This window comes from Mastigoproctus giganteus, chromosome 8 (genome assembly GCF_048544385.1).
Source record: "Mastigoproctus giganteus isolate SK-2022 chromosome 8, ASM4854438v1, whole genome shotgun sequence".
NCBI classification, from domain to species: Eukaryota; Metazoa; Arthropoda; class Arachnida; order Uropygi; family Thelyphonidae; genus Mastigoproctus; species Mastigoproctus giganteus.
In genome coordinates this window covers 147,876,252-147,899,876 of record NC_143582.1, presented here as the reverse complement: position 1 = coordinate 147,899,876, position 23,625 = coordinate 147,876,252, and the positions used below count along the sequence as shown (strand labels likewise).

Sequence of the window (23,625 nt, the reverse complement as noted above, 5' to 3'; positions counted from 1 at the left end):
CTAAATTTATTTATAATGCTCCTAGACAATGCATTACAGTACACGTAGATGTTCTTACTTTTAGTTACCCTACTATGTTCTTACTTTTAGTTACCCTAACACAGTGTATGAATTTACTTGTTCCACGATGACCTACAGCAGGGCCTGAAATTTCCGACACCTTGCTTCCTAGGCTGCTGCACGTTCGAATAGAAGTACAAGTACCACATTCACCTCTGCCTGTGGCTCTAATTAATCTCTTCGTCCATCCATTCCAGTAAGCTAGCAGTTTTCCAACCTGGCTTGCACTGCCTTGATAGCACCAGCAAACATTCTTTTCTATTCAAGTGTATCCCAACTCTGCAGAAACAGTGTCTCCTGTTAACAAGCACAGACGACACCAAGAAAATTTCTACTCCATGAGCTTTGCACAAGCTCTCCAGGCCAAAATTGATTGACAAGGTTCTCAACATGTACTCCCTCCTATTGTGTCTGGACAGAATTTGAGACACTTTCAAATTTAACATAAACATCCAAATTTTCCCAACATTGCCCTCTACTTGTTAATAAGTCTTCTGATCCTACTCTTAATATCATTAGTGCGATGTGTACTAATGATATTAATGTAGTATTGTGTCCTTAAAAGATGATGATATCTGCTTTTACATTTCATATTTTTTTATATTTATGTACATCAGAAATGGTCCCCAAGGATGGGAGATATGCAAATGTATTCCCAATTCAAAAAGGGGGATCAAAGGGGGACATGAGTAAAAACAGACCTGTTATTTTAAATTCTGTTCGGGGAAAAATAATAGTCACTGGTTCATGATGGGTTTATTAAGGGGAAATCTTGCCTGACCAATTCGATTGGATAATACAATGTGGTCACAAAGGAACTGGATGTAAAAAATAATTCTGATATCATATACTTGGATTTCAGGAAAGCTTTTGATACAGTTGCACATAAAAGACTGCTTTACAAATTGGAGCAGAATAGCATTAAGGGCAAGTTGTTGCTATGGATAAAGAGCTGGTCGAGTGGGGGAAGACAGAGTAGTAATCAACAGAGACTGCTTTTCGTGAACTAATGTTATTAGTGGAGTCCTCAGGGTTCGGTGTTGAGACCATTGTAGTTTTACATATTTATCAATGATATTGATGAAAGTACATCAGGCTTAATGTCTACAACTGCAGATGATACAAAGGTTGCCAGGGTTGTTAATGGCACTAACGATGGTCCGCAGCGGCATATCCAGGTATCATCGTAAGGTGGGGACATGGAAACTAGGTCCAGGTAACGTCGTAAGGGGGCATGCCGACCAGGCTTTTGAGTTTCTTTTTAGAATGCCTCCTGTGTTCTGTTTCTTTAATTTCAAATTTTTGGTTCAGGGGGGATATGCATCCTCTGCCCACCCCTGAATACGCCCCTGATGGTATGCTGCTGCAAAAGGATCTAGTAAAGTTGGGCAGATGGGGTGAGAAGTGGCAACTGAAGTTTAACATTGACAAAAGTAAAGTAGTGCATATAGGAAGCAGTAACCCCCAGAGTAACATATAAAATGTGTGGTACTACATTGAGAGTGGTAGAGAGTGAAAAGGACCTGGGGGAAATTGGGCAGGCAGATATGAAATTTTCTGAGCAGCGTAGATGGTCTGCAACAGTAGCTCATGGTGTCTTGTCAATGATTAGCATTAGTAGAGACATATGATGCAAGAAAGCAAACTTAAGCAGCATCAGCCAAAAGAAGAAAAAAAAAAAAACCCCCGCTCCCATTTCACCCCTCCGTTCATTCCAATTATCTGTCCAGCTCAGCCTTAAATTTATTTAGGCTATCAACTTCCACAAAAGATGGAAGTCTGTTCCACCAACCAACTACCCACTGGCTAAAGGCAAACTTTTGCACATCTATCCTACAAATGTCTTTCCTCAATTTGAATTTATGTCCTCTCAGGTGATTATGCTGGGCAAAAGGAAGAATTCCATCAGCACTGAGCATGCTCAAACCATTCAAGGCTTTATACAACTCAATCAGATCACCTCGCAAGTGCCTAGTCTACAGACACTGTAATTTCAAAACTTAAGCCTTTCTTCGTAAGGGCAACCCTTTGTTCCAACAGCTCTATATCCTTCTTAAAATGATGCCTCCAAACCAGTATACAGTACTCAAGGTGTGGCCTGACCATTGCCTTATACAAGGGGATAATCACCTCCTTATCCTGCTAGAAACATTCCTGTATATCTTTGACAAGACACCATGAGCTAACTCTTGAAGACTGTCTGCACTGCTCAGAAAACTTCATATCTGCCTGCACAATTACAACCAGGTCCTTTTCACTCTCTACCACAGAGTTGATACATTACTCTGGGGTTACTGCTTCCCATATGTAGTACTTTACATTTGTCAATGTTGAACTTCATTTGCCACCTCTCAGCCCATCTGCTCAACTTTTCTAGATCCTGTTGCAGCAGTGTACTGTCATTAGTGACCTTAACAACCCTTCCAACCTTCGTATCGTCTGCAAACTTGGACATTAAACTTGATATACGATCATCAATATCATTTATAAATACAGAAAACAACAATGGACCCAACACTGAACCCTGAGGGACTCTACTAATGACATTAGTCCATGATGAGCAGTGTCCATTCATTACTACTCTGTCTTCTTGCTCTCAACCATCCCTTTATCCATAGCAGCAATTTGCCTCCAATGCCACACTGCTCCAATTTGTTCAGCAGTCTTCCATGCGTAACAGTATCAAAAGCTTTTCTAAGATCCAAATATATGATACCAAAGTTATTCCCCTGCATCCAGTTCCTTTGTGACCACATCATAGTATACAATCAAATTGGTCAGGCAAGACTTTTCCTTAACAAAACCATGCTGTGTTTGAGCTATAACTGAAGTCTTGTCTATATGATCCTGCACTGCTTCTTTAACCAGTGCCTCCATTAATTTTCCCGAAACAGAAGTTAAACTAACAGGTCTATAATTACTTGTGTCGTCCTTTGATCCTCCTTTGGGGTCATATTTCACATCTCCTGTCCATGGGTACCTCCCCTGAGGTCCAAAGAGGCTCTCATAATTATGGCTAAGGGTTTGCTTACTTCCTTTGCTGCCTCCTTTAATATAACTGAATAGATCCTATCCACCCAGGGTGCCTTTTTTATGTTTATCTTCAACAATTTCTCCTCTAAATCATCTAGCTCACTGCCAGAGTTTATTTCACCTCTGGCTTTCCCCTCCCTGAATAACTCCTCATGTGTGAATGTAGATGCAAAATACTCATTTAGTTTGTTAGCCACCTGAGCAGGATCATCAACAGTTTAACCATCAATATCCAATGGACCAATCTGATTCATCCCTTTCCTTATAGTGTTTACATAGGTAAAGAACTCTTTGCTGTTTTTCTTTGCATCCTTTGCCAAAGATTTCTCATAATTTGCCTTTGCCTGCCTAATCTCCTTTGTGACTTGGTTACAGACCAGCTTATATCTATCTTAGGCTTCCATGTCACCCATTAATTTATATGTATCCCATGCATTTTTCTTCTCTGCCATATGTCTCATTACTTCATCTGACATCCATTTATGCCTAATCCTTGAAAAATATTTCTTAGTTGGTATTCTTTAAATTCTTTGAATGCTTCCCATTTTGAATTTGCTGTTGGTAACATCATCAGTTGGTCCCACCGTACAGAATTTAAATACTGTAGTTGCCTTTACGAAAGCAAAAACCCTTCCCTTTTCCCCTGATGGTAATTACCTTTTGAGTAAATCCCACTTCAACACACTGTGATCACTGCCACCTAGTGGTTCCTTTATCTGCAGATTCTTGATGCATGAAGAATAACTACTGATAATGAGATCAAGAGTATTACTCCCTCTAGTTGGCCCCCAAACATGCTGATGTCGAAAACATTCATCCAATAAATCCACAAAAGCCTTGCTAGTGTGTGAGTGACCAACCCACAAATTCCAGTCAGTATCTGGGAAATTAAAATCCCCAATTATAAGAATATCTGATTTACTGGCCGCCTCTATTTCCCTGTACAGTTTCTTATTACTCATTAGAGTCATTAGGCCTCCAACACATCATTCCTACTCTCAATTTTGATCTCTCAATGCTTATTTCACACCAAACTGACTCGGCACTGCACTGTCCAGCGATATCGACTGGCTTCACTTCCTGGAATTTTATCTGTTTCTTAACTAATAGCATAACCCATTCTCCCTTCCTATCCTGTCTATGTTTTCTGTACACACTGTACTCCAAAAATTCCAGTTCTGCATTCCTTATATCCGTGTGACACCACATCTCTGATATCCCAACAATATCTGCCTTTGATGTTTTGAGCAATAATTCAAATTCATCAAATTTATTTACCAAATTCCTAGCATTTGTACACGCAAATATACATGCACCTGTTCCTATTCTAAGCTACCCTAACACAACCCATGTGTTTACTTGCCCCGCAATGACTCCCAGCAGTCTCTGAAATACGCTGCATATTGTTTTCCAGGTTGCTGCTCATTCCAATAGAAGGAGTGCAAGAATCACTTTCACCTCGGCCCGTGGCTACTAATCCTTGTATATCTTGTTAATCTATTAATCCTTGTATCTCCCCAAACTAGCAGTTTTCTGACCCACGTAACACTGCCTCGATAGCATCAGCAAATATTCTTGCACCCTTTCTATTTAAGTGTATCCCATCCCTGTAGAAGCAGTCTCTCCTGTTAACAAGTGCAGACCAGGCTGAAAAAAATTCTACCCCTTGAGACTTGCACAATCTTTCTAGGGCCGAATTGATAGACAAGGCTCTCATCATATACTCTCTCCTATCGTGTCTGGGCAGAATTGCAGACACTTTAAAATTCAACCCTAATTCACGGCTTATTTTTCAACAGTGACCTGTACTTTTTAAGTAATTCCACCAGTCTCCTATCTTAATATCATTAGTGCCAATATGTACAACAATATCACCTTTTGTGCCCTTAAAAGATGATATCTGCTCTACAACATCATCAACTTTTGCCCCTGGCAGACATATCCCGGTCCTGTTCCACCTACCACACAGGAATTTTGCTAGTAGGGAAAATGAGGTGATTATCCTTTTGTATAAGGCAATGGTCAGGCCACATCTTGAGTACTGTATGCAGGTCTGGAAGATTGGGGAGGGAACAAAGGCATCCTCTTACCAAGAAACGCTTAAGTTTGGCAAACTGCAGTTTCTGGAGACTAGGCACCAGCGATGTGATCTGATTGAGGTGTATAAGGTCTTGAATGGGTTGAGAATGCTGTATTCTTATGGGATTCTTCTGCTTGCTCAAATTATAAACCTGAGGGGGGCATAAATTCAAATTGAGGAAAGACAGTTGTAGAATAGATGTGCAGAAATTTGCCTTTAGCCAGCGGGTGGTTAATTGCTGGAACAAACTTCCATCAGTCACTGTGGAAGCTGATAGCTTAAATAAATTCAATGAGGAAGTGGACAAACTTTTAGAGGAAACAGATGTATAAAATTGTTTTTTTTTTTTTAATAAGCTCATGCACTTGCTTTCTTGCATCGTATCCCTTCATTACTATTACTATCTTTCGAATTAGTTTGAACACTTGCATCAAACTGCAATTGGAAAGTATTCAAATTTTGAAGAACATTCATTAATACTCCATGAGAGGGCAGGTTTATACAGGTAGAAGTTGAACTGTCACCATCTACTGACAGTTAACTCTAAATTCATTTAGTTAACTTATACACTTGCTTATTTAACCCTTCTATGTCTGTTTCTTCTTACTCATTTCCTGAAAGTTACAGCCTATAGAAATTCAAGCAGTGCCATCTAAATTATATTTCTTTCTTGCACAAGTCTTTGCATATGGTTTGAATAACATTGCAGCTGAGTGCCAGATCTTCTATAACTTTGATAAAAGATAGAGCAATTTCTACGATATGGTATCTAGTAAGAGAATCCCTCAACTTAATATATCAGAACTGTAGGTGTATAAATGCTGCATTGTGTGCAGGCTGTCATCAGCATCTAAAAATTTCCCTCCCACATTAATAGGCATTTGTTTCCCCACAAAATTTTGTTACTAGAGAAATGGCAAAATTAGTATGCAGATAGCTACCTTTTTTCTTTGTTTCTTTTAATGTTTTTCCACAGTAACCAGTTCTTCCCTGATAAAAGAAGTGAAACAAGTGGTAGATGACTTTCATCAACCGGTGAAATACCACCACTTTGCTTATTGGAGGCTTGAAGTGGTGAAACCCATGTTCAGTCTCTAGAGCAAAGTTTCCGGCATCCCCCCCTCCCCCCATACTTCTCCTTAACTCAAGCACGGTACTAAGTACTATAGGTTCTAATACCTCTCGTGTTTGGGTTTTACATAAAAAAAAAAAAAAAAATATTAAGAATACCTTTGGAAGGACTGTGCTCCATAATAAAATGCATAAAACTTTCAAGTCAGTTTCTTATTCTATTTTGGAATACGCCTTCTTAATATTGTGGCCAATATTACTTGATACAGTGTAGATACACCATAGTTAACCCATAAACTTGATCTACGTATGTAGTGTAAAAGGCATCGTTTTAATAGTATCTCAATTGTGGGTGCCTTCACAATATGAGCTGGTATTTCACTACTTCAAATAAATAACGCTTCTCTAGTAGAGAAGACTACTGTTATTTATTTTCAGAGGATACCACCAACCAGACAATCATTTCAAAGCTAGTGGGCTTTATCATCAGTGGGCAGGCCTGGTAGTGCAACATGTCATCCCAGTTGCGAAGTCATATCCACAATATGAGAGATGCCAAAGGGTGTTGGTAATAATGAATTTGAAGACAAAATGAACAAGGCATAATCTTTATGAGTTTTGGTAATTAACTATATAATATCAGTGTAGATACACCATAGTTAACCCATAAATTTGAACTATGAATGTGGTTTTTTTTTTTGGTTTTTTTTATGTACACCCCAAACACAAGAGGTATTAGAACCAATAATACTTAGTACCATGCTTGGGTTGGAGGATCGGAAGACGAAGGAAGATATTTGTTGACATTGGACTTGAACTTCTGTAGATTGTAATTTTCAGGAAATACATATGAAGGAAGGTTGTTCCAGAAAACGGCAGTTGAATGAATAAACGAGGAAGATGAAAAGTTGGTTCTGTGAGTTTGAAGTTGGACAGTAAATGGATGTTGGCTGCATGTGTTCGGACTGTTTTGAAAGAGAGAGCAAGAATTATAGAAGCCAATTCAGAAGAACAGTGCCCATGGAAATATCTGTAGAAAAAGCATGCAGCAGAAACAGTACATCTATGAGACAGCAAGTGGAGAGACTCTGTTAGAAATGAATCATTAATTAACCTAACTGCCCTCTTCTGAATGGAATCAAGAAGCCTGAGAGAGGTTTTGGGGGCACCACCTCAGATGTGGGAACAATATTCCATGGTAGGGCAGACTTGCGATTTGTACAGAGTGAGCAGCTGTTTGGAAGAAAAGTAACGATGAGAGTGAAAGAGAAAACCAAGTTTTTAGATGCAGAAGAAGCAATATTTGGAATGTGCTTGTGCCAAGAGATATTAGAAGTCAGGGTAATCCCCAAAAGAGATATATCATTTTGCCTAGAAATTGGAGTGTCACCAAAGACACTCCGATTTCTAGGCATAGGAGCAGAATAATCCTTTTTGCGAGATATAAGACAAGGCTGAGTTTTAGAAGGATTGAAATTAACCACGTTGTCTTTGTCCCACTGGAGAATTACCTGCATTTAAGGAATTGGTAGCAGATTTACGAGAAGTTGAAGCTGATTGAACAGGGCAAAGGTTCTCAAAATGGAAAGTGGAATGCAATGTGCTATCATCGGCAAAACTATGGATAGGATTTCCAGTCAATGGAAGAAGGTCATTAATATACAAGAGGAAAAGAGAAGGGGAAAGAACTGAACCTTGGGGGACACCGGCATTAGTGGAGAAGTTAGAAGATAGAGAGCCATCTACCATCACACTCAGTGAGCGATCAGAGAGACAACTGGATAACCAATTACTAAAAACAGTTGGCAAACCATAAGATGGAAGCTTGTATAGAAGACCTTTATGCCAAATATGATTGAAAGCCTTTGAGATATCTAGAGCAACTACTTGTGTTTCACGGAACTTCTCCATTGAATTAGTCCATAAATGGGTAACATAAGCCAGAATATCACCAGTGGATCGACACTGACAGAATCCATACTGGCAATCGTTGATCAGACGGAAGGTTTCTTGGTAGTTTAAGAGTTGGCGGTTAATTGATTTCTCCATTACTTTAGAAAAAGTAGAAGTAATTGCAATGGGACAATAATCGGATGGGAGGGATTTGTCACCCTTTTTAGGAAATGGCTGGATATGAGCAAATTTCCAAGCAGAAGAAGAAAATACCTTTTGAATAAGAAAGTGAAAAAAGGCGGCAAAAAATAGGAGTAAGTTCAGGAGCACAGGTTTTGAGAACAAGTGGAGAAATAACATCGGGACCTGGAGCTTTTTCTTGGCATCAAGATTCGTCAAAATCCTTCTGACATCATTTTGATGGAAGACCACAGGAGGGATTGAATGGAGCATGTTGAGAATAGTGGAAGATGTTTTACCAAGATCATTAATACATGAGATGGAAGAAAAATTCGATGCTAACAGGTCAGCTTTATCCTTGGCTGAAGTGACAACAGAACCATCTGGTTTGGACAGAGATGGGCAAAAGTTGCGATCAATAGCTTTGGAAAGAGACCAGAATGCTCGGCTACCATTACGGCAAGAAGCAAGTTTTCTACTCTTAGCCTGTTCAAACTCTAGTTTGGACTAACTACTAACTGCTTTACAATTGTTGCGAGCTTTGGTGTAGGCAGAAAATGAAACTGAAGAAGTAGAAACTAGCTAATTACGATATGCAACATTCTTCTCTTGAACAGCCTTAGCACATTTATTGGAAAACCAAGGTTTAGATAAAGGACGAGATTATAAGGTGGAGTGTGAGATAAAGGATTCCATTCCTGCAAGAATAATTTCGCTAACACGATCTGAGCAAACGTTGACATCAGAAGTTTTGAAACAGTAATCCGACCAAGGAAAAGAAGAAAAGAAATCTCGCAGGTCATCCTATTTTGCATTCCTGTAATGCCAAACAATACGAGGTTGGGAACAGCCATGAGATAAAGGCTCCATTGGACAAGAGACAATCACCAAGTTGTGATCTGAGGGGCCGAAAGGACCTCTCACTTTGACCGTGTACTTAGAAAGGTTGTTTGTGAGAAAAAGATCAGGCGTGTTGACTGTATGGTTAGGATTGTCCAATATTCTTTTAGGTAAATGAATAATCCGTGCAAGGTCATTAGTAATTGCAAAAGCCTCAGCATCTCGACCAGCTGGGTTGGTGTGACTAGAAAATGGAAGCAGGCTAGAGTTGTGAACATTAAAATCACCAAGGAAAATTGCCTCACTGTTAGGAAAGTTGAACTGGAGAAAGTCAAGTTGTAAAGAAAGAAAGTCAAAGACTCCAAGTGATTAGTAGAGTTGGGAGAATGGTAGAGATAACAGATGAATTTGACACAATGAAGTAAAGAGATTTTAAGCTAGAGAAGATCGAAAAGAGAAGATTCCAAATTACCACGTCTTTGCCAGGGATTATCTGAACGGACATATGCACAAGTACCACCTTTGAGGTGAAAGGAATCATACAGCGAATAATTTGGGCAACTGAGATGAGCAGTAGTTGAATCAACCGATAACTCAGATTCTGTCAGAAAAAGTACATGGGGGTTTGGCAGACTGCAAGTGGAAATGGACGTTGTTGAGATTAGAATTGAGACCACGTATATTTGTGAAATGAATTAGCAAGTTTTTCGGAGGTTTAGATCTTTTTGCAGATAAGCTTGCCTATTAGTTTGACAATTCATGGTGTATTTAATAGTACGAAAAAGTGGGTGGGACATGCTGTATAAAATAATGAAATTTTTGGATACGGAGTACACATGGTAAGAATATACCCAGATCCTTGACATAACGTGGCCTCGACAATGCCTCCCACAAATACACTACTCGTACTCCCTCCATTCACTGTCTGGCAGAGTAGAGGTAGCACGATTACACACAAGCTGATTCGGAGCCTCCTAGAGAGTTACCAATAGGTTTGGTCTGGTGTACTAACTAACAGCCGGCCTGCGAATACCATTTCAAAGCTAGTGGGCAGGCAGGTACCGTGGTAGTGCAACATGCCATCCCAGTTGCGAAGTTATATACACAATATGAGAGATGCCAAAGGGTGCTGGTAATAATGTAGTTGAAGACGAAATGCGCAAGGCATAATCCTTATGGGTTTTGATAATTAACTATAGAACATAGGTGTAGATAAAGCATAGTTAACCCATAAATTTGAACTACGTTTGTCCTGTAAAAGGCATCATTTTAATAGTATTTCATATTGTGGGTGCCTTCAAAATGACGCTTTTTATGCATACATAGTTCAAATTTATGGATTCACTATGGTGTAACTACACCGATATTATATAGTTAATTACCAAAACCCATAAGGATTACGCCTTGTGCATTTCGTCTTAAAATACATTATTAACAACACACTTTGGCATCTCTCATATTGTGGATATAACTTTCCAACTGGGATGGCATGGTGCACTACCAGGGTACCTGCCCACCCACTGATGATGAAGCACACTTTGAAACAATCTAGCTTTGAAACAATCGTCTGGGTGGTGGTATCCTCTGAAAATAAATAACAGTAGTCTTCTCTACTAGAGAAGCGTTATTTATTTGAACTAGTGCAATACCAGTTATCTCAGAGACTGCTTCTACAGGGATGGGATACACTTAAATAGAAAGGGTGCAAGAATGTTTGCTGATGCTATCGAGGCAGTGTTAGGTGGGTCGGAAAACTGCTGGATGGGGGGGATACAAGGACTAATAGATTAACAGTAGCCACTGGCAGAGGTGAAAGTGATTCTTGCACTGCTTCTATTGGAATGAACCGCAGCCTGGAAAATAAGATACAGGATATTTCAGAGACTGCTGGGAATCATTGGGGTTCAAGTAAACACATGGGTTGTGTTAGGGTAGCTAAGAAAAAGAACAGGTGCATGTATACTTGCGTGTACACCAATGCTAGGAGTTTAGTAAATAAATTTGATGAATTTGAGGTATTGCTCAAAACATCAAAGGCAGATATTGTGGGGATTTCAGAGATGTGGTGTCACACAGATATAAGGAATGCAGAACTGGAATTTGGGGAGTACAATGTCTACAGAAGGGATAGACAGGATAGGAAGGGAGGAGTGGTTATGCTATTAGTTAAGAAATACATAAAATCCAAGGAAGTGAAGCCAGTTGACATCGCTGGACAGGGCAGTGTTGAGTCAGTTTGGTGTGACATAAGCATTGGGCGATCAAAATTGAGAGTAGGAGTGTGCTATAGGCCTAAGGACTCTGATGGGTATAATAAGAAATTGTACAGGGAAATAGAGTGGGTCAGTAAATCAGAGAGTCTTATAATGGGGGATTTTAATTTCCCAGATATTGACTGGAATTTGGGAGATGGTCACTCACACACTAGCAAGGCTTTTGTGGATTTATTGGATGATTGTTTTCTACATCAGCATGTTCGGGAGGCAACTAGAAGGAGTAATACTCTTGATTTGATTATCAGTAGTGATTCTTCATGCATTAAGGATCTGCAGGTAAAGGAATGACTAGGTGGCAGTGATCACAGTGTGCTGAAGTGGGATTTACTCAAAGAGATAACCACCATTAGGGGTAAAGGGAAGGGTTATTGCTTTCGTAAAGGCGACTATGATGGACTGAGACAGTATTTAAATTCTATAAGTGGGACCAACTGATGACGTTACCAACAGCAAATTCAAAATGGGAAGCATTCAAAGAACTTATCTTGGAAGCTACTAGGCTTTACATACCAACTAAGTAATATTGTTCAAGGTTTAGGCCTAAGTGGATGTCAGATGAACTAATGGGACATGGCAGAGAAGAAAAATGCATGGGATACATATAAATTAACACGTGACACAGAAGCCTATGATAGATACAAGTTGATCTGTAACCAAGTTACAAAGGAGGTTAGGCAGGAGAAGGCAGATTACGAGAAATCTTTGGCAAGGGATGCAAAGAAAAACAGCAAAGAGTTCTTTACTTACGTAAACTCTAGAAGGAAGGGGATGAATCAGATTGGTCCACTTGATATCGATGGGTCAACTGTTGATGATCCTGCTCAGGTAGCTAACAAACTGAATGAATATTTTGCATCGACATTCACACATGAGGAGTTATTCAGCAAGGGTAATGCCAGAGGTGTATTCAACTCTGACAGTAAGCAAGAGAATCTTGTAATAACTGAGAGAAAAGTGGAGGAGAAATTGTTGAAGATAAATACAAGAAAGGCACCTGGGGTGGATGGGATCTATCCAGTTATATTAAAGGAGGCAGCAAAGGAAGTAAGCAAACACTTAGCCATAATTATGAGAGCTTCCTTGGACTCAGGGAAAGTACCCATGGACTGGAGATGTGCAAATATGACCGCAATTCATAAAGGAGGATCAAAAGGCGACACAAGTAATACACCTGTTAGTTTAACTTCTGTTCCAGGAAAATTAATGGAGGCACTGGTTAAAGAAGCACTGCAGGATCATCTAGACAAGACTTCAGTTATAGCTCAGACACAAAATGGTTTTGTTAAGGGGAAGTCTTGCCTGACCAATTTGATTGGACACTATGATGCAGTACAAAAGAAATGGATGCAGGGAATAACTTGATATTATATACTTGGATCTTAGAAAGGCTTTTGATACTGTTGCACATGGAAGACTGCTGGACAAATTGGAGCAGTGTGGCATTGGAGGCAAATTGCTGCTATGGTTAAAGGGGTGGTTGAGGGGGAGAAGACAAAGAGTGGTAATCAATGGACACTGCTCATCGTGGACTAATGTTATTAGTGGAGTCCCTCAGGGTTAAGTATTGGGTCCATTATTGTTTTCTGTATTTATAAATGATATTGATGATGGTATATCAAGCTTAATGTCCAAGTTTGCAGACGATACGAAGGTTGGCAGGGTTGTCAAGGAACACTACTGACACTATGCTGCTGCAACGGGATCTGGAAAGGTTGAGCAGATGGGTTGAGAGGTGGCAAATGAAGTTTAAAATTGACAAATGTAAAGTACTACATATGGGAAACAGCAACCCCAGAGCAACATATCAACTCTGTGGTACTACATTGACAGTGGTAGATAATGAAAAGGACCTGGGGGTGGTTGTGCAGGCAGATTTGAAGTTCTCTGAGCAGTGCAGATGGGCTGCAAGAGTAGCTCATGGTGTATTGTCGATGATATATAGGAATTTTTCTAGCAGGGATAAGGAGGTGATTATTCCCTTGTATAAGGCAATGGTCAGGCCACACCTAGAGTACTGTATACAAGTCTGGAGGCCTCAATTCAAGAAGGATGTAGAGATGCTGGAACGAGTACAGAGAAGGGCAACAAGATTATTGAATGGAACAAAGGGATGCTCTTACGAAGAAAGGCTTAAGTTTTGCAAATTACAGTGTCTGAAGACTAGGCACCAGCGAGGTGATCTGATTGAAGTGTATAAAGCCTTGAATGGTTTGAGCATGCTCAATGCTGATGGGATTCTTCCTCTTGCTCAGAAAAATCACCTGAGAGGGCATAAATTCAAATTGAGGAAAGACAGATGTAGGATAGACGTGAGGAAATTTGCCTTTAGCCAGCAGGTGGTTTGTTGGTGGAACAGACGTCCATCCCTTATCCTGGAAGTTGATAGCCTAAATAAGTTTAAGGCTCAGCTGGACAGGTATTTCGAACGAACAGAGGGGTGAAGTGGAAGTGGATAATTTTTATTTATTTATTTTTATTTTATTTATTGTTTTGGCTGATGCTGCATAAGCTTGCTTTCTTGCATCAAATGCCTCTACTAATGCTAATGCTAATCTCGTGCACCCACAATATGAGATACTATTAAAACGATGCCTTTTACACTACATACGTAGTTCAAATTTATGGGTTAACTATGGTGTATCCACACCCATATTATATAATTAATTACCAAAGCCCATAAGGTTTATGCCTTGTGCATTTCATCTTCAAATACTTGATACAAGTATTTCGTGAGTCAAGAAAGCAAGCGTATGTCGCACCAAAGAAAAAAATAAAAAACATTTCACACATCCATTCCCTCTATCAACCTCCACAATGACAGACGGAAGAATGTTTGTTCCAGCAATCAACCACCAGCCAAGGCAAATTTCTGCACATCTCTTCTACAACTTTCTTTCCTCAATTTGAATTTATGCCCCCTCAGGTTTGTAATCTGAGCAAGAGAAAGAATCCCATTAGAACTGAGCCTGCTCAAGCCATTCAAAGCCTAATACACTGAATCAGATCACCTTGCAGGTGCCTAGACTCCAGATGCTGCAATTTGCAGAATTTAGGCCTTTTTTTGGTAAGAGGACCCCTTCGTTCCCCACACCAATCTTGTTGTCCATCTCTGCACTTGCTCAAGCAACTGTACATCCTTCCTAAAATGAGGCCTCCAGACCATTGCCTTATACAAAAGGATAATCACCTCCTTTTCCCTACTAATAAAATTTCTGTATATCATTGACAATACCCCATGACTTGCTCTGGCAGATTGTCTGCACTGCTCAGAAAACTTTATATCTGACTACACAATTACTCCCAGGTCTTTTTCATTTTCTACAACCCTAAGTGCAGTACCACACAGTTGGTACCTTTCTCTGGGCTTACTTCTACCCACATGCAGTACTTTGCATTTGTCAATTTTAAACTTCTTAGCCCACCTATCCAACTTTTCTAGATCCTGTTGCAGTAGCACACTGCAATTACTGTCATTAACAACCCTGCCAATCTTTGTATCATCTGAAAATTTTTGGACATTAAGTCTGATATATCTTCATCAATATCATTGATAAATATACAAAACAACAGTGGTCCCAACAATGAATCTGGGGGACTCCACTAATAACATTAGCCCATGAAAAGCACTGTCCATCTATTACCATTCTGTCTTCTTCCACTCAACCACACTTTTAACCATTGTAGCCACTTACCCTTAATACCATACTGCACCAATTTGTACAGTAGCCGTCTTCCATGTGCAACAGTATCAAAACTTTCCTGAAATCCAAGTATATGATATCAAAATTATTTTTTGCATCCAGTTCCTTTGTGACCACATCATAGTATCCATTCAAATTTGTCAAATAAGACTTCCTCTTAATAAATCCATGCTGTGTCTGATTAATAATTAATGACTTGTCTAGATGATCCTGCAATAATTCTCTAACCAGTAAATCCATTGTTTTCCCTGGAACAGAAGTTAAACTAACAGATCTGTATTTACTTGTGTCACCCTTTGATCCCACTTTGTGAATTGGGGATACATTTGCATATTTACGGTCTGTGGGGACTTCCACCGAGTCCAAGGATGGTCTCATAATTATGGCTAAGGGTTTGCTTACTTCCTTTTGCCACCTCATTTAATATAAGTTGGTAGATCCCATCCACCTTAGGTGCCTTTCTTATGTTTAACTTTAACAATTTCTCCTCCTCTTTGCTCACAGTTATTATAAAATCATTAATCTCCCTGTTATAGTTTAATAAGCTTCTGTCCTCCACTTTCCCACAGAATTCCTCATATATGAATGTAGTTGCAAAATACTCATTCAGTTTGTCAGCTATCTGAGCAAGATCATCAGCTGTCGAACCATCGATATCAAGTGGACCCAACTGACTGATCCCCTTCCTTCCTTCCTTCTCGAGTTTATATAAGTAAACTGTTTTGCTTCACAGGCACAGTAAAGCAATAATGCTTAAATGTTTGCAGAATTCATTCTGTACTGTGTGCACTGACTAATATTAATATCTGAACTTGACCCTTCCCACATTAATAACTATTTAGCATTACAATTTGAAATGTGTTTATCAGTTACTTACTTCAGACTCAACTTCTAAAATTTCATCTCCAGCTGAAGGCAATTCTTTCCAGCCTACCACTTGTGCAGGGAAACCTGGTTTGACAACCTGCAGAGAATGTCCCCATTCATCAAACATCAGTCGAACCTAAAGACAGAATCAATAAAAAAAAAATATATATAAATATATATAGATATATATGCGTGCGTGTGTGCACACGCACACCATTATACATATTATATTATATATATATCACAAAGGTCCCCATAGCCGAGTGGTCAGGATAGGGAGTGCAGTAGCACACACGCTTTGAGTAGATTCAGGTTGACACTCCTGACTGCTAAAATTGGTTGATCTGCCAACCCAAACTGAACCAGCATGGCAGATTATGGTCCATTTCACTCATCATGAAACAAGTTACTTTTTATCCCATTAATCTTTAATATATATATCATTAGCAATAGCATTAGTAGAGGCATATGATTCAAGAAACCAATCTTAAGCAGCATCAGCCAGCAAAAAAAAAAAAAAAAACTTCCACTCACCCCTCCATTCGTTTGAAATACCTGTCCAGCTGAGCCTTAAATTTATTTACGCTATCAACTTCCACAACAAGGGATGGAAGTCTGTTCCACCAACAAACTATCCGCTGGCTAAAGGCAAATTTCGGCACATCTATCCTACATCTGTCTTCCCTCAATTTGAATTTATACCCTCTCAGGTGATTATTCTGAGAAAGAGGAAGAATCCCATCCAGCATTGAGCATGCTCAAACTATTCAAGGCTTTATACACCTCTATCAGATCACCTCGCCAGTGCCTAGTCTCCATACACTGTAATTTGCAAACCTTAAGCCTTTCTTCATAAGAGCAACCCTTTGTTCCAGTTACTAATCTTGTTGCCCTTCTCTGTACTCATTCCAGCAGCTCTACGTCCTTCTTGAAATGAGGCCTCCAGACCTGTATACAGTACTCAAGGTGTAGCCTGACCATTGCCTTATACAAGGGAATAATCACCTCCTTATCCCTGCTAGAAAAATTCCTGTATATCATTGACAATACACCATGAGCTACTCTTGCAGCCCGTCTGAACCACTCAGAAAACTTCATATCTGCCTGCACAATTACCCCCAGGTCCTTTTCATTCTGTACCACTGTCAGTGTAGTACCACAGAGTTGATACGTTGCACTGGGGTTGCTGTTTCCCATATGTAGTACTTTACATTTCTCAATGTTAAACTTCATTTGCCACCTCTCAGCCGATCTGCTCAACCTTTCCAGATCCTGTTGCAGCAGCATAGCGTCAGTAGTGTCCTTAACAACCCTGCCAACCTTTGTATCATCTGAAAACTTGGACATTAAGCTGGATATACCATCATCAATATTATTTATAAATACAGAAAACAATAATGGACCCAACACTGAACCCTGAGGGACTCCACTAATAACATTAGTCCTCGATGAGAAATGTCCACTGATTACCACTCTCTGTCTTCTCCCCCTCAACCACCCATTTATCCATAGCAGCAATTTTCCTCCAATGCCACACTGCTCCAATTTGTGCAGCAGTCTTCCATGTGCAACAGTATCAAAACCCTTTCTAAGATTCAAGTATATAATATCAAAGTTATTCCCAGCATCCAGCTCTTTTGTGACTGCATCATAGCATCGAATCAAATTGGTCAGGCAAGACTTCCCCTTAACAAAACCATGCTGTGTCCGAACTATAACTGAAGTCTTGTCTAGATGATCCTGCAGTGCTTCTTTAACCAGTGCCTCCATTAATTTTCCTGGAACAGAAGTTAAACTCACAGATCTATAATTACTTGTATCAGCCTTTGATCTTCCTTTGTGAATTGGGTTCACATTTGCACATCTCCAGTCTATGGGTACCTCCCCTGAATCAAAGTAAGTGCTCATAATTATGACTAAGGGTTTGCTTACTTCCTTTGCTGCTTCCTTTAAAATAACTGGATAGATCCCATCCACCCCAGGTGCCTTTCTTGTGTTTATCTTCAACAATTTCTCCTCCACTTTACTCTCAGTTATTACAAAGTTCTCTAGATTACTGCAAGAGTTGAATACACCTCTGGCATTCCCCTCGCTGAATAACTCCTCATGTGTGAATGTTGATAGAAAATATTCATTTAGTTTGTTAGCTACCTGAGTAGGATCATCAACAGTTGAACCATCGATATCAAGTGGACCAATCTGATTCATCCCCTTCCTTCTAGAGTTTACATAAGTAAAGAACTCTTTGCTGTTTTTCTTTGCATCCTTTGCCAAAAATTTCTCATAATCTGCCTTTGCCTACCTAACCTCCTTGGTGACTTGGTTACAGACCAGTTTATATCTATCATAGGCTTCTGTGTCACGTGTTAATTTATATGTATACCATGCATTTTTTTTCTCTACCATGTTTCTCATTAGTTCATCTGACATGCATTTAGGCATAAACCTTGAACAATATTTCTTATTTGGTATGTAAAGCCTAGTAGCTTCCAAGATAAGTTTTTCGAATGCTTCCCATTTTGAATTTGCTGTTGGTAACATCAACAGTTGGTCCCACTGTATAGAATTTAAATATTGTCTCAGACCATCGTAGTACCCTTTACGAAAGCAATAACCCTTCCCTTTACCCTTGATGGTAGTTCCCTCTTTGAGTAAATCCCACTTCAGCACACTGTGATCACTGCCACCTAATTGTTCCTTTATCTGCAGATTCTTACTGCATGAAGAATCACTAGTGATAATCAAATCAAGAGTATTACTTCCTCTAATTGCCTCCCGAACATGCTGATGTAGAAAACAATCATCCAATAAATCCACAAAAGCCTTGCTAGTGTGTGATTGACCAACCCACAAATTCCAGTCAATATCTGGGATATTAAAATCCCCAATTATAAGAATATCTGATTTACTGGCCCACTATATTTCCCTGTACAATTTCTTATCATACACAACAGAATCATTAGACCTATAGCACACGCCTACTCTCAATTTTGATCTCCCAATGCTTGTGTCACACCAAACTGACTCGACACTGCATTGTCGCGATGTCGACTGGCTTCACTTCTTTGGATTTTTTGCGTTTCTTAACTAATAGCATAACCCATTCTCCCTTCCTACCCTGTCTATGCTTTCTGTACACACTGTACTCTAAAAATTCCAGTTCTGCATTCCTTATATCTGTGTGACACCACCTCTCTGATATATCAACAATATCCACCTTTGATGCTTTGAGCAATATCTCAAATTCATCAAATTTATTTACCAAACTCCTAGCATTGGTGTACATGCAAGTATACATGCACCTGTGCCTATTCTTAGCTACCCTAACACAACCCATGTGTTTACTTGTACAGCAATGACTCCCAGCAGTCTCTGAAATACCCTGCATCTTGTTTTCCAGGCTGCTGCTGCTCATTCCAATAGAAGCAGTGCAAGAATCACTTTCACCTCTGCCACTGGCTACTGTCAATCTATTAGTCCTTGTATCCCCCCCCCAAGCTAGCAATTTCCCGACCCACCTAAGACTGCCTCGACAGCATTAGTAAATATTCTTGCACCCTTTCTATTTAAGTGGATCCCATCCCTGTAGAAGCAGTCTCTCCTGTTAACAAGTACAGCCCAGGCAGAAAAAAATTCTACCCCTTGAACCTTGCACAATCCTTCCAAGGCCGAATTGATCGACAGGGGTCTCGTCATATACTCCCTCCTATCCTGTCTGGGCAGAATTGCAGACACTTTCAAATTCAACCCTATTTCACGCCTTTTTTTCAACAGCGACCTGTACTTGTTAAGTAATTCTGCCGGTCTCCTACTTTTAATATCATTAGTGCCAACATGTACAACTATATCACCTTCTGTGCCCTTAAAAGATGATATCCGCTCTACAATGTCATCAACCTTTGCCCCTGCTAGACATACCCTGGTCCTGTTCCACCTATCCTTTTTACAAAGCATGTTCCCCGTTTCCCTGACAATAGAGTCACCAACAACTACTAGTTCCTGTGCAACCAGTGCATTCTGCCTTTGAGCAGAATGCGCCGATATATATCTTTAATATTAGCATTAGCATTAGTAGAGGCATTTAATGCAAGAAAGCAAGCTTATGCAGCATCAGCCAAAAAAAAACAAACCACTTCCACTTCACCCCTCTGTTCATTCAAAATACCTGTCCAGCTGAGCCCTAAACTTATTTAGGCTATCAACTTCCACGACAAGGGATGGAAGTCTGTTCCACCAACCAACCACTTGCTGGTTAAAGGCAAAAAATGCCTATATAATGAAGAGATCCTCTCTTGGTAAGAGGATCGCTTCATTCCCCTCACCAATCTTGTTGCCCTTCTCTGTACATGCTAAAGTAAATCTACATCCTTCCTAAAATGAGGCCTCCAGACCTGTACGCAGTACTCAAGGCATGGCCTGACCATTGCCTTATACAGAGGGACAATCACCTCCTTTTTCCTGCTAGCAAAATTCCTATATATCATTGACAAAACCCCATGACCTGCCCTGGCAGCCTGTCTGCGTTGCTCAGAAAACTTCATATCTGACTGCAAAATTACTTCCAGGTCTTTTTCGTTTTCTACCACCTTAAGTGTAGTACGACAAAGTTGGTACTTTTCTCTCGGGTTACTTCTACCCATATGCAGTACTTTGCATTTGTCAAGGCTAAACTTCAGTTGCCACTTCTTAGCCCATCTGCCCAAATTATCTAGATCCTGTTGCAGTAGCACACTGCCATTACTGTCATTAACAACCCTGCCAACCTTTGTATCATCTGCAAACTTCGACACTAAGCCTGATATACTTTCATCAATATCATTCATAAATATACAAAACAACAGCGGACCCAACACCGAACCCTGTGGGACTCCACTAATAACATTAGTCCCCGAAGATCAGCACCCATTGATTACCACCCTCTGTCTTCTCCCACTTAACCATCCTTTTATCCATTGTAGCCACTTACCCTTAATACCATTCTGCTTCAATTTGTACAATAATCTTCCATGCACAACAGTGTCAAAAGCTTTCCTGAAATCCAAATATATGATATCAAAATTATTTTTTGCATCCAGTTCCTTTGTAACCACATCATAGTAACCATCAGATTTGTCAGACGAGACTTTCCCTTAACAAACCCATGCTGTGTCTGAATTATCGCTGCAGTCTTGTCTAGATGATCCTGCAATGCATCTTTAACCAGTGACTACATTATTTTTCCCGGAACAGAAGTTAAACTAACTGGTCTGTAATTACTTGTGTCACCCTTCGATCTCCCTTTGTGAATTGGGGATGCATTTGCACATCTCCAGTCCGTGGGAACCTCCCCTGAGTCCAAGGATGTTCTCATAATTATGGCTAAGGGTTTGCTTAGCTCCTTTGCCGCCTCCTTTAATATAACTGGATAGATCCAATCTACGTGATTGTGACGTGATTACAGACTAGATTATATCTGCCATAGACTTCTGAGTCGCTTGATAATTTATATGCATCCCATGCATTTTTCTTCTCTGTCACAAGTCTCATTAGTTCATTTGATAACCATTTAGGCCTAAACCTTGAACAATATTTCTTAATAGGTATGAAACTTTTAGTAGCATTCACGATTAATTCCTTGAATGCTTCCCACTTAGAAATTACTGTTGGTAACGTTGTCAGTTGATCCCACTGTACAGAATTTAAAAACTGTCTGAGACCACTGTACTCACTTTTACGGAAGCAAAAACCCTTTCCTTTACCCTGATGGTAATTATATCTTTAAGTAAATCCCACATCAGTACACTGTGATCACTGCCACCTAGTGGTTCCTTTATCTGCAAATTCTTAATACACGAATGATCACTGCTGATAACCAGATGAAGAGTATTATCCTCTCTGGTTGCTTCTCACACATGCTGCTGGAGAAAACAATCATCCAATAAATCCACAAAAGTCTTACTAGTGTGTGAGTGACCAACCCACAAGTTCCAGTCAATATCTGGGAAGTTAAAATCCCCTATTATAAGACATTTTGATTTACTAGCCCACTCTATTTCTCTGTACAATTGTTCATTGTAGTCATTCGAGTCATTTGGCCTATAACACACTCCTACTTTTATTTTAGCTTTTGCAGTGCTTATGTCACACCAAACAGACTCAACAGTGCACTGTTCATCTATATCAACTGGATGCACTTCTTTTGATTTTATGTTTTTCTTAATTAACAGCATAACACCTCCTCCCTTCCCATCCTAAGTCACCTGCCTTAGCCGAGCGGTCAGGAGCGGGAGTGCAGTAGCGTAGCACACGCTCGTTGAGTAGACTGGGGTTTGAGCCCCTGACTGCTAAATACGGTCCATCTGCCAACCCAAACTGTACTGTCCTGAGTCAGTTTGGTGTGACATAAGCACTGGGAAAATCAAGTTGAGAGTATGAGTGTGTTATAGACCTAATGACTCTGATGAGTACAATGAACAACTGTATAGGGAAATACAGTGGGCCAGTAAATCAGATTGTCTTATAATGGGGGATTTTAACTTTCCAGATATAGACTGGAACTTGTGGGTTGGTCACTCACACACTAGCAAGACTTTTGTGGATTTATTGGATGACAGTTTTCTACAGCAGCATGTCCAAGAGGCAACCAGAGGAAGTAATACTCTTGATCTGATTATCAGTAGTGATTCTTCATGCATTAAGAATCTGTAGATAAAGGAACCACTAGGTGGCAGTGATCACAGTGTACTAATGTGGGATTTACTTAAAGATGTAACTACCTTCAGGGGTAAAAGGTTTTTGCTTTCGTAAAGTTCACTACAGTGGTCTCAGACGGTTTTAAATTCTACACAGTGGGATCAACTGATGATGTTACCAATGGTGAATTGGTAACATCATCAGTGGGAAGCCTAAATGGGAAGCCTTCAGGGACTTGGAGGCTACTAGGCTTTTCATACCAACTAAGAAATGCTATTCAAGGTTAAGGCCTAAATGGATGTCAAATGACCAATGAGACTCGTGGCAGAGGAGAAAAATGCATGAGACACATATAAATTATTAGGGGACACAGGTGCCTATGGTAGATATAAGATAGTCTGTAATCAAGTCACAAAGAACGTTAGGCAAGCAAAGGCAGATTACGAGAAACCTTTGGCAAACAATGCAAAGAAAAACAGTAAAGACTTCTTTACTTATGTAAACTCCAGAAGGAATGGGATGAATCAGATTCGGTTTGATTGGTGATGAACCTGCTAAGGTAGCTGACAAGCTGAATGAGTATTTTGCATCTATATTCAAAGATGAGGTCTATAGGGAAGTGGAGGCCAGAAGTTTATCAAATTCTGGCAGGGAGCTAAATGATTTTGTAATAACTGATAGCAAAGTGGAGGAGAAATTGTTGAAATTGAACATAAGAAAGGCACCTGGGCCAGATGGGATGTATCCAGTTATATTAAAGGAAGCAGCAAAGGAAATAAGCAAACCCTTAGCCATAATTACGAAAGCTTCCTTGGACTCAGGATAAGTCCCATGGACTGGAGATGTGCAAATGTGTCCCCAATTCATAAAGGGAGGATCAAAGGATGACACAAGTAATTACTGACCTGTTAGTCTAACTTCTGTTCCAGGAAAAAAAATAATGGAGTCACTG

General features: G+C 39.8%; 1 protein-coding gene across 3 annotated transcripts in view; it reads right to left on the bottom strand.

Annotated features, from left to right (window-relative positions):
• The window catches only part of mIF2 (mitochondrial translation initiation factor 2), a 405,187-nt gene that overhangs the window by 129,314 nt on the left and 252,248 nt on the right, over positions 1-23,625 (bottom strand). For all 3 annotated transcript variants that reach the window (XM_090379811.1, XM_090379813.1, XM_090379812.1), the window contains exon 12: positions 16,012-16,137. In XM_090379811.1, coding sequence (XP_090235937.1) covers positions 16,012-16,137 — 126 coding nt within the window. The remainder of the gene's footprint in view (positions 1-16,011; positions 16,138-23,625) is intronic.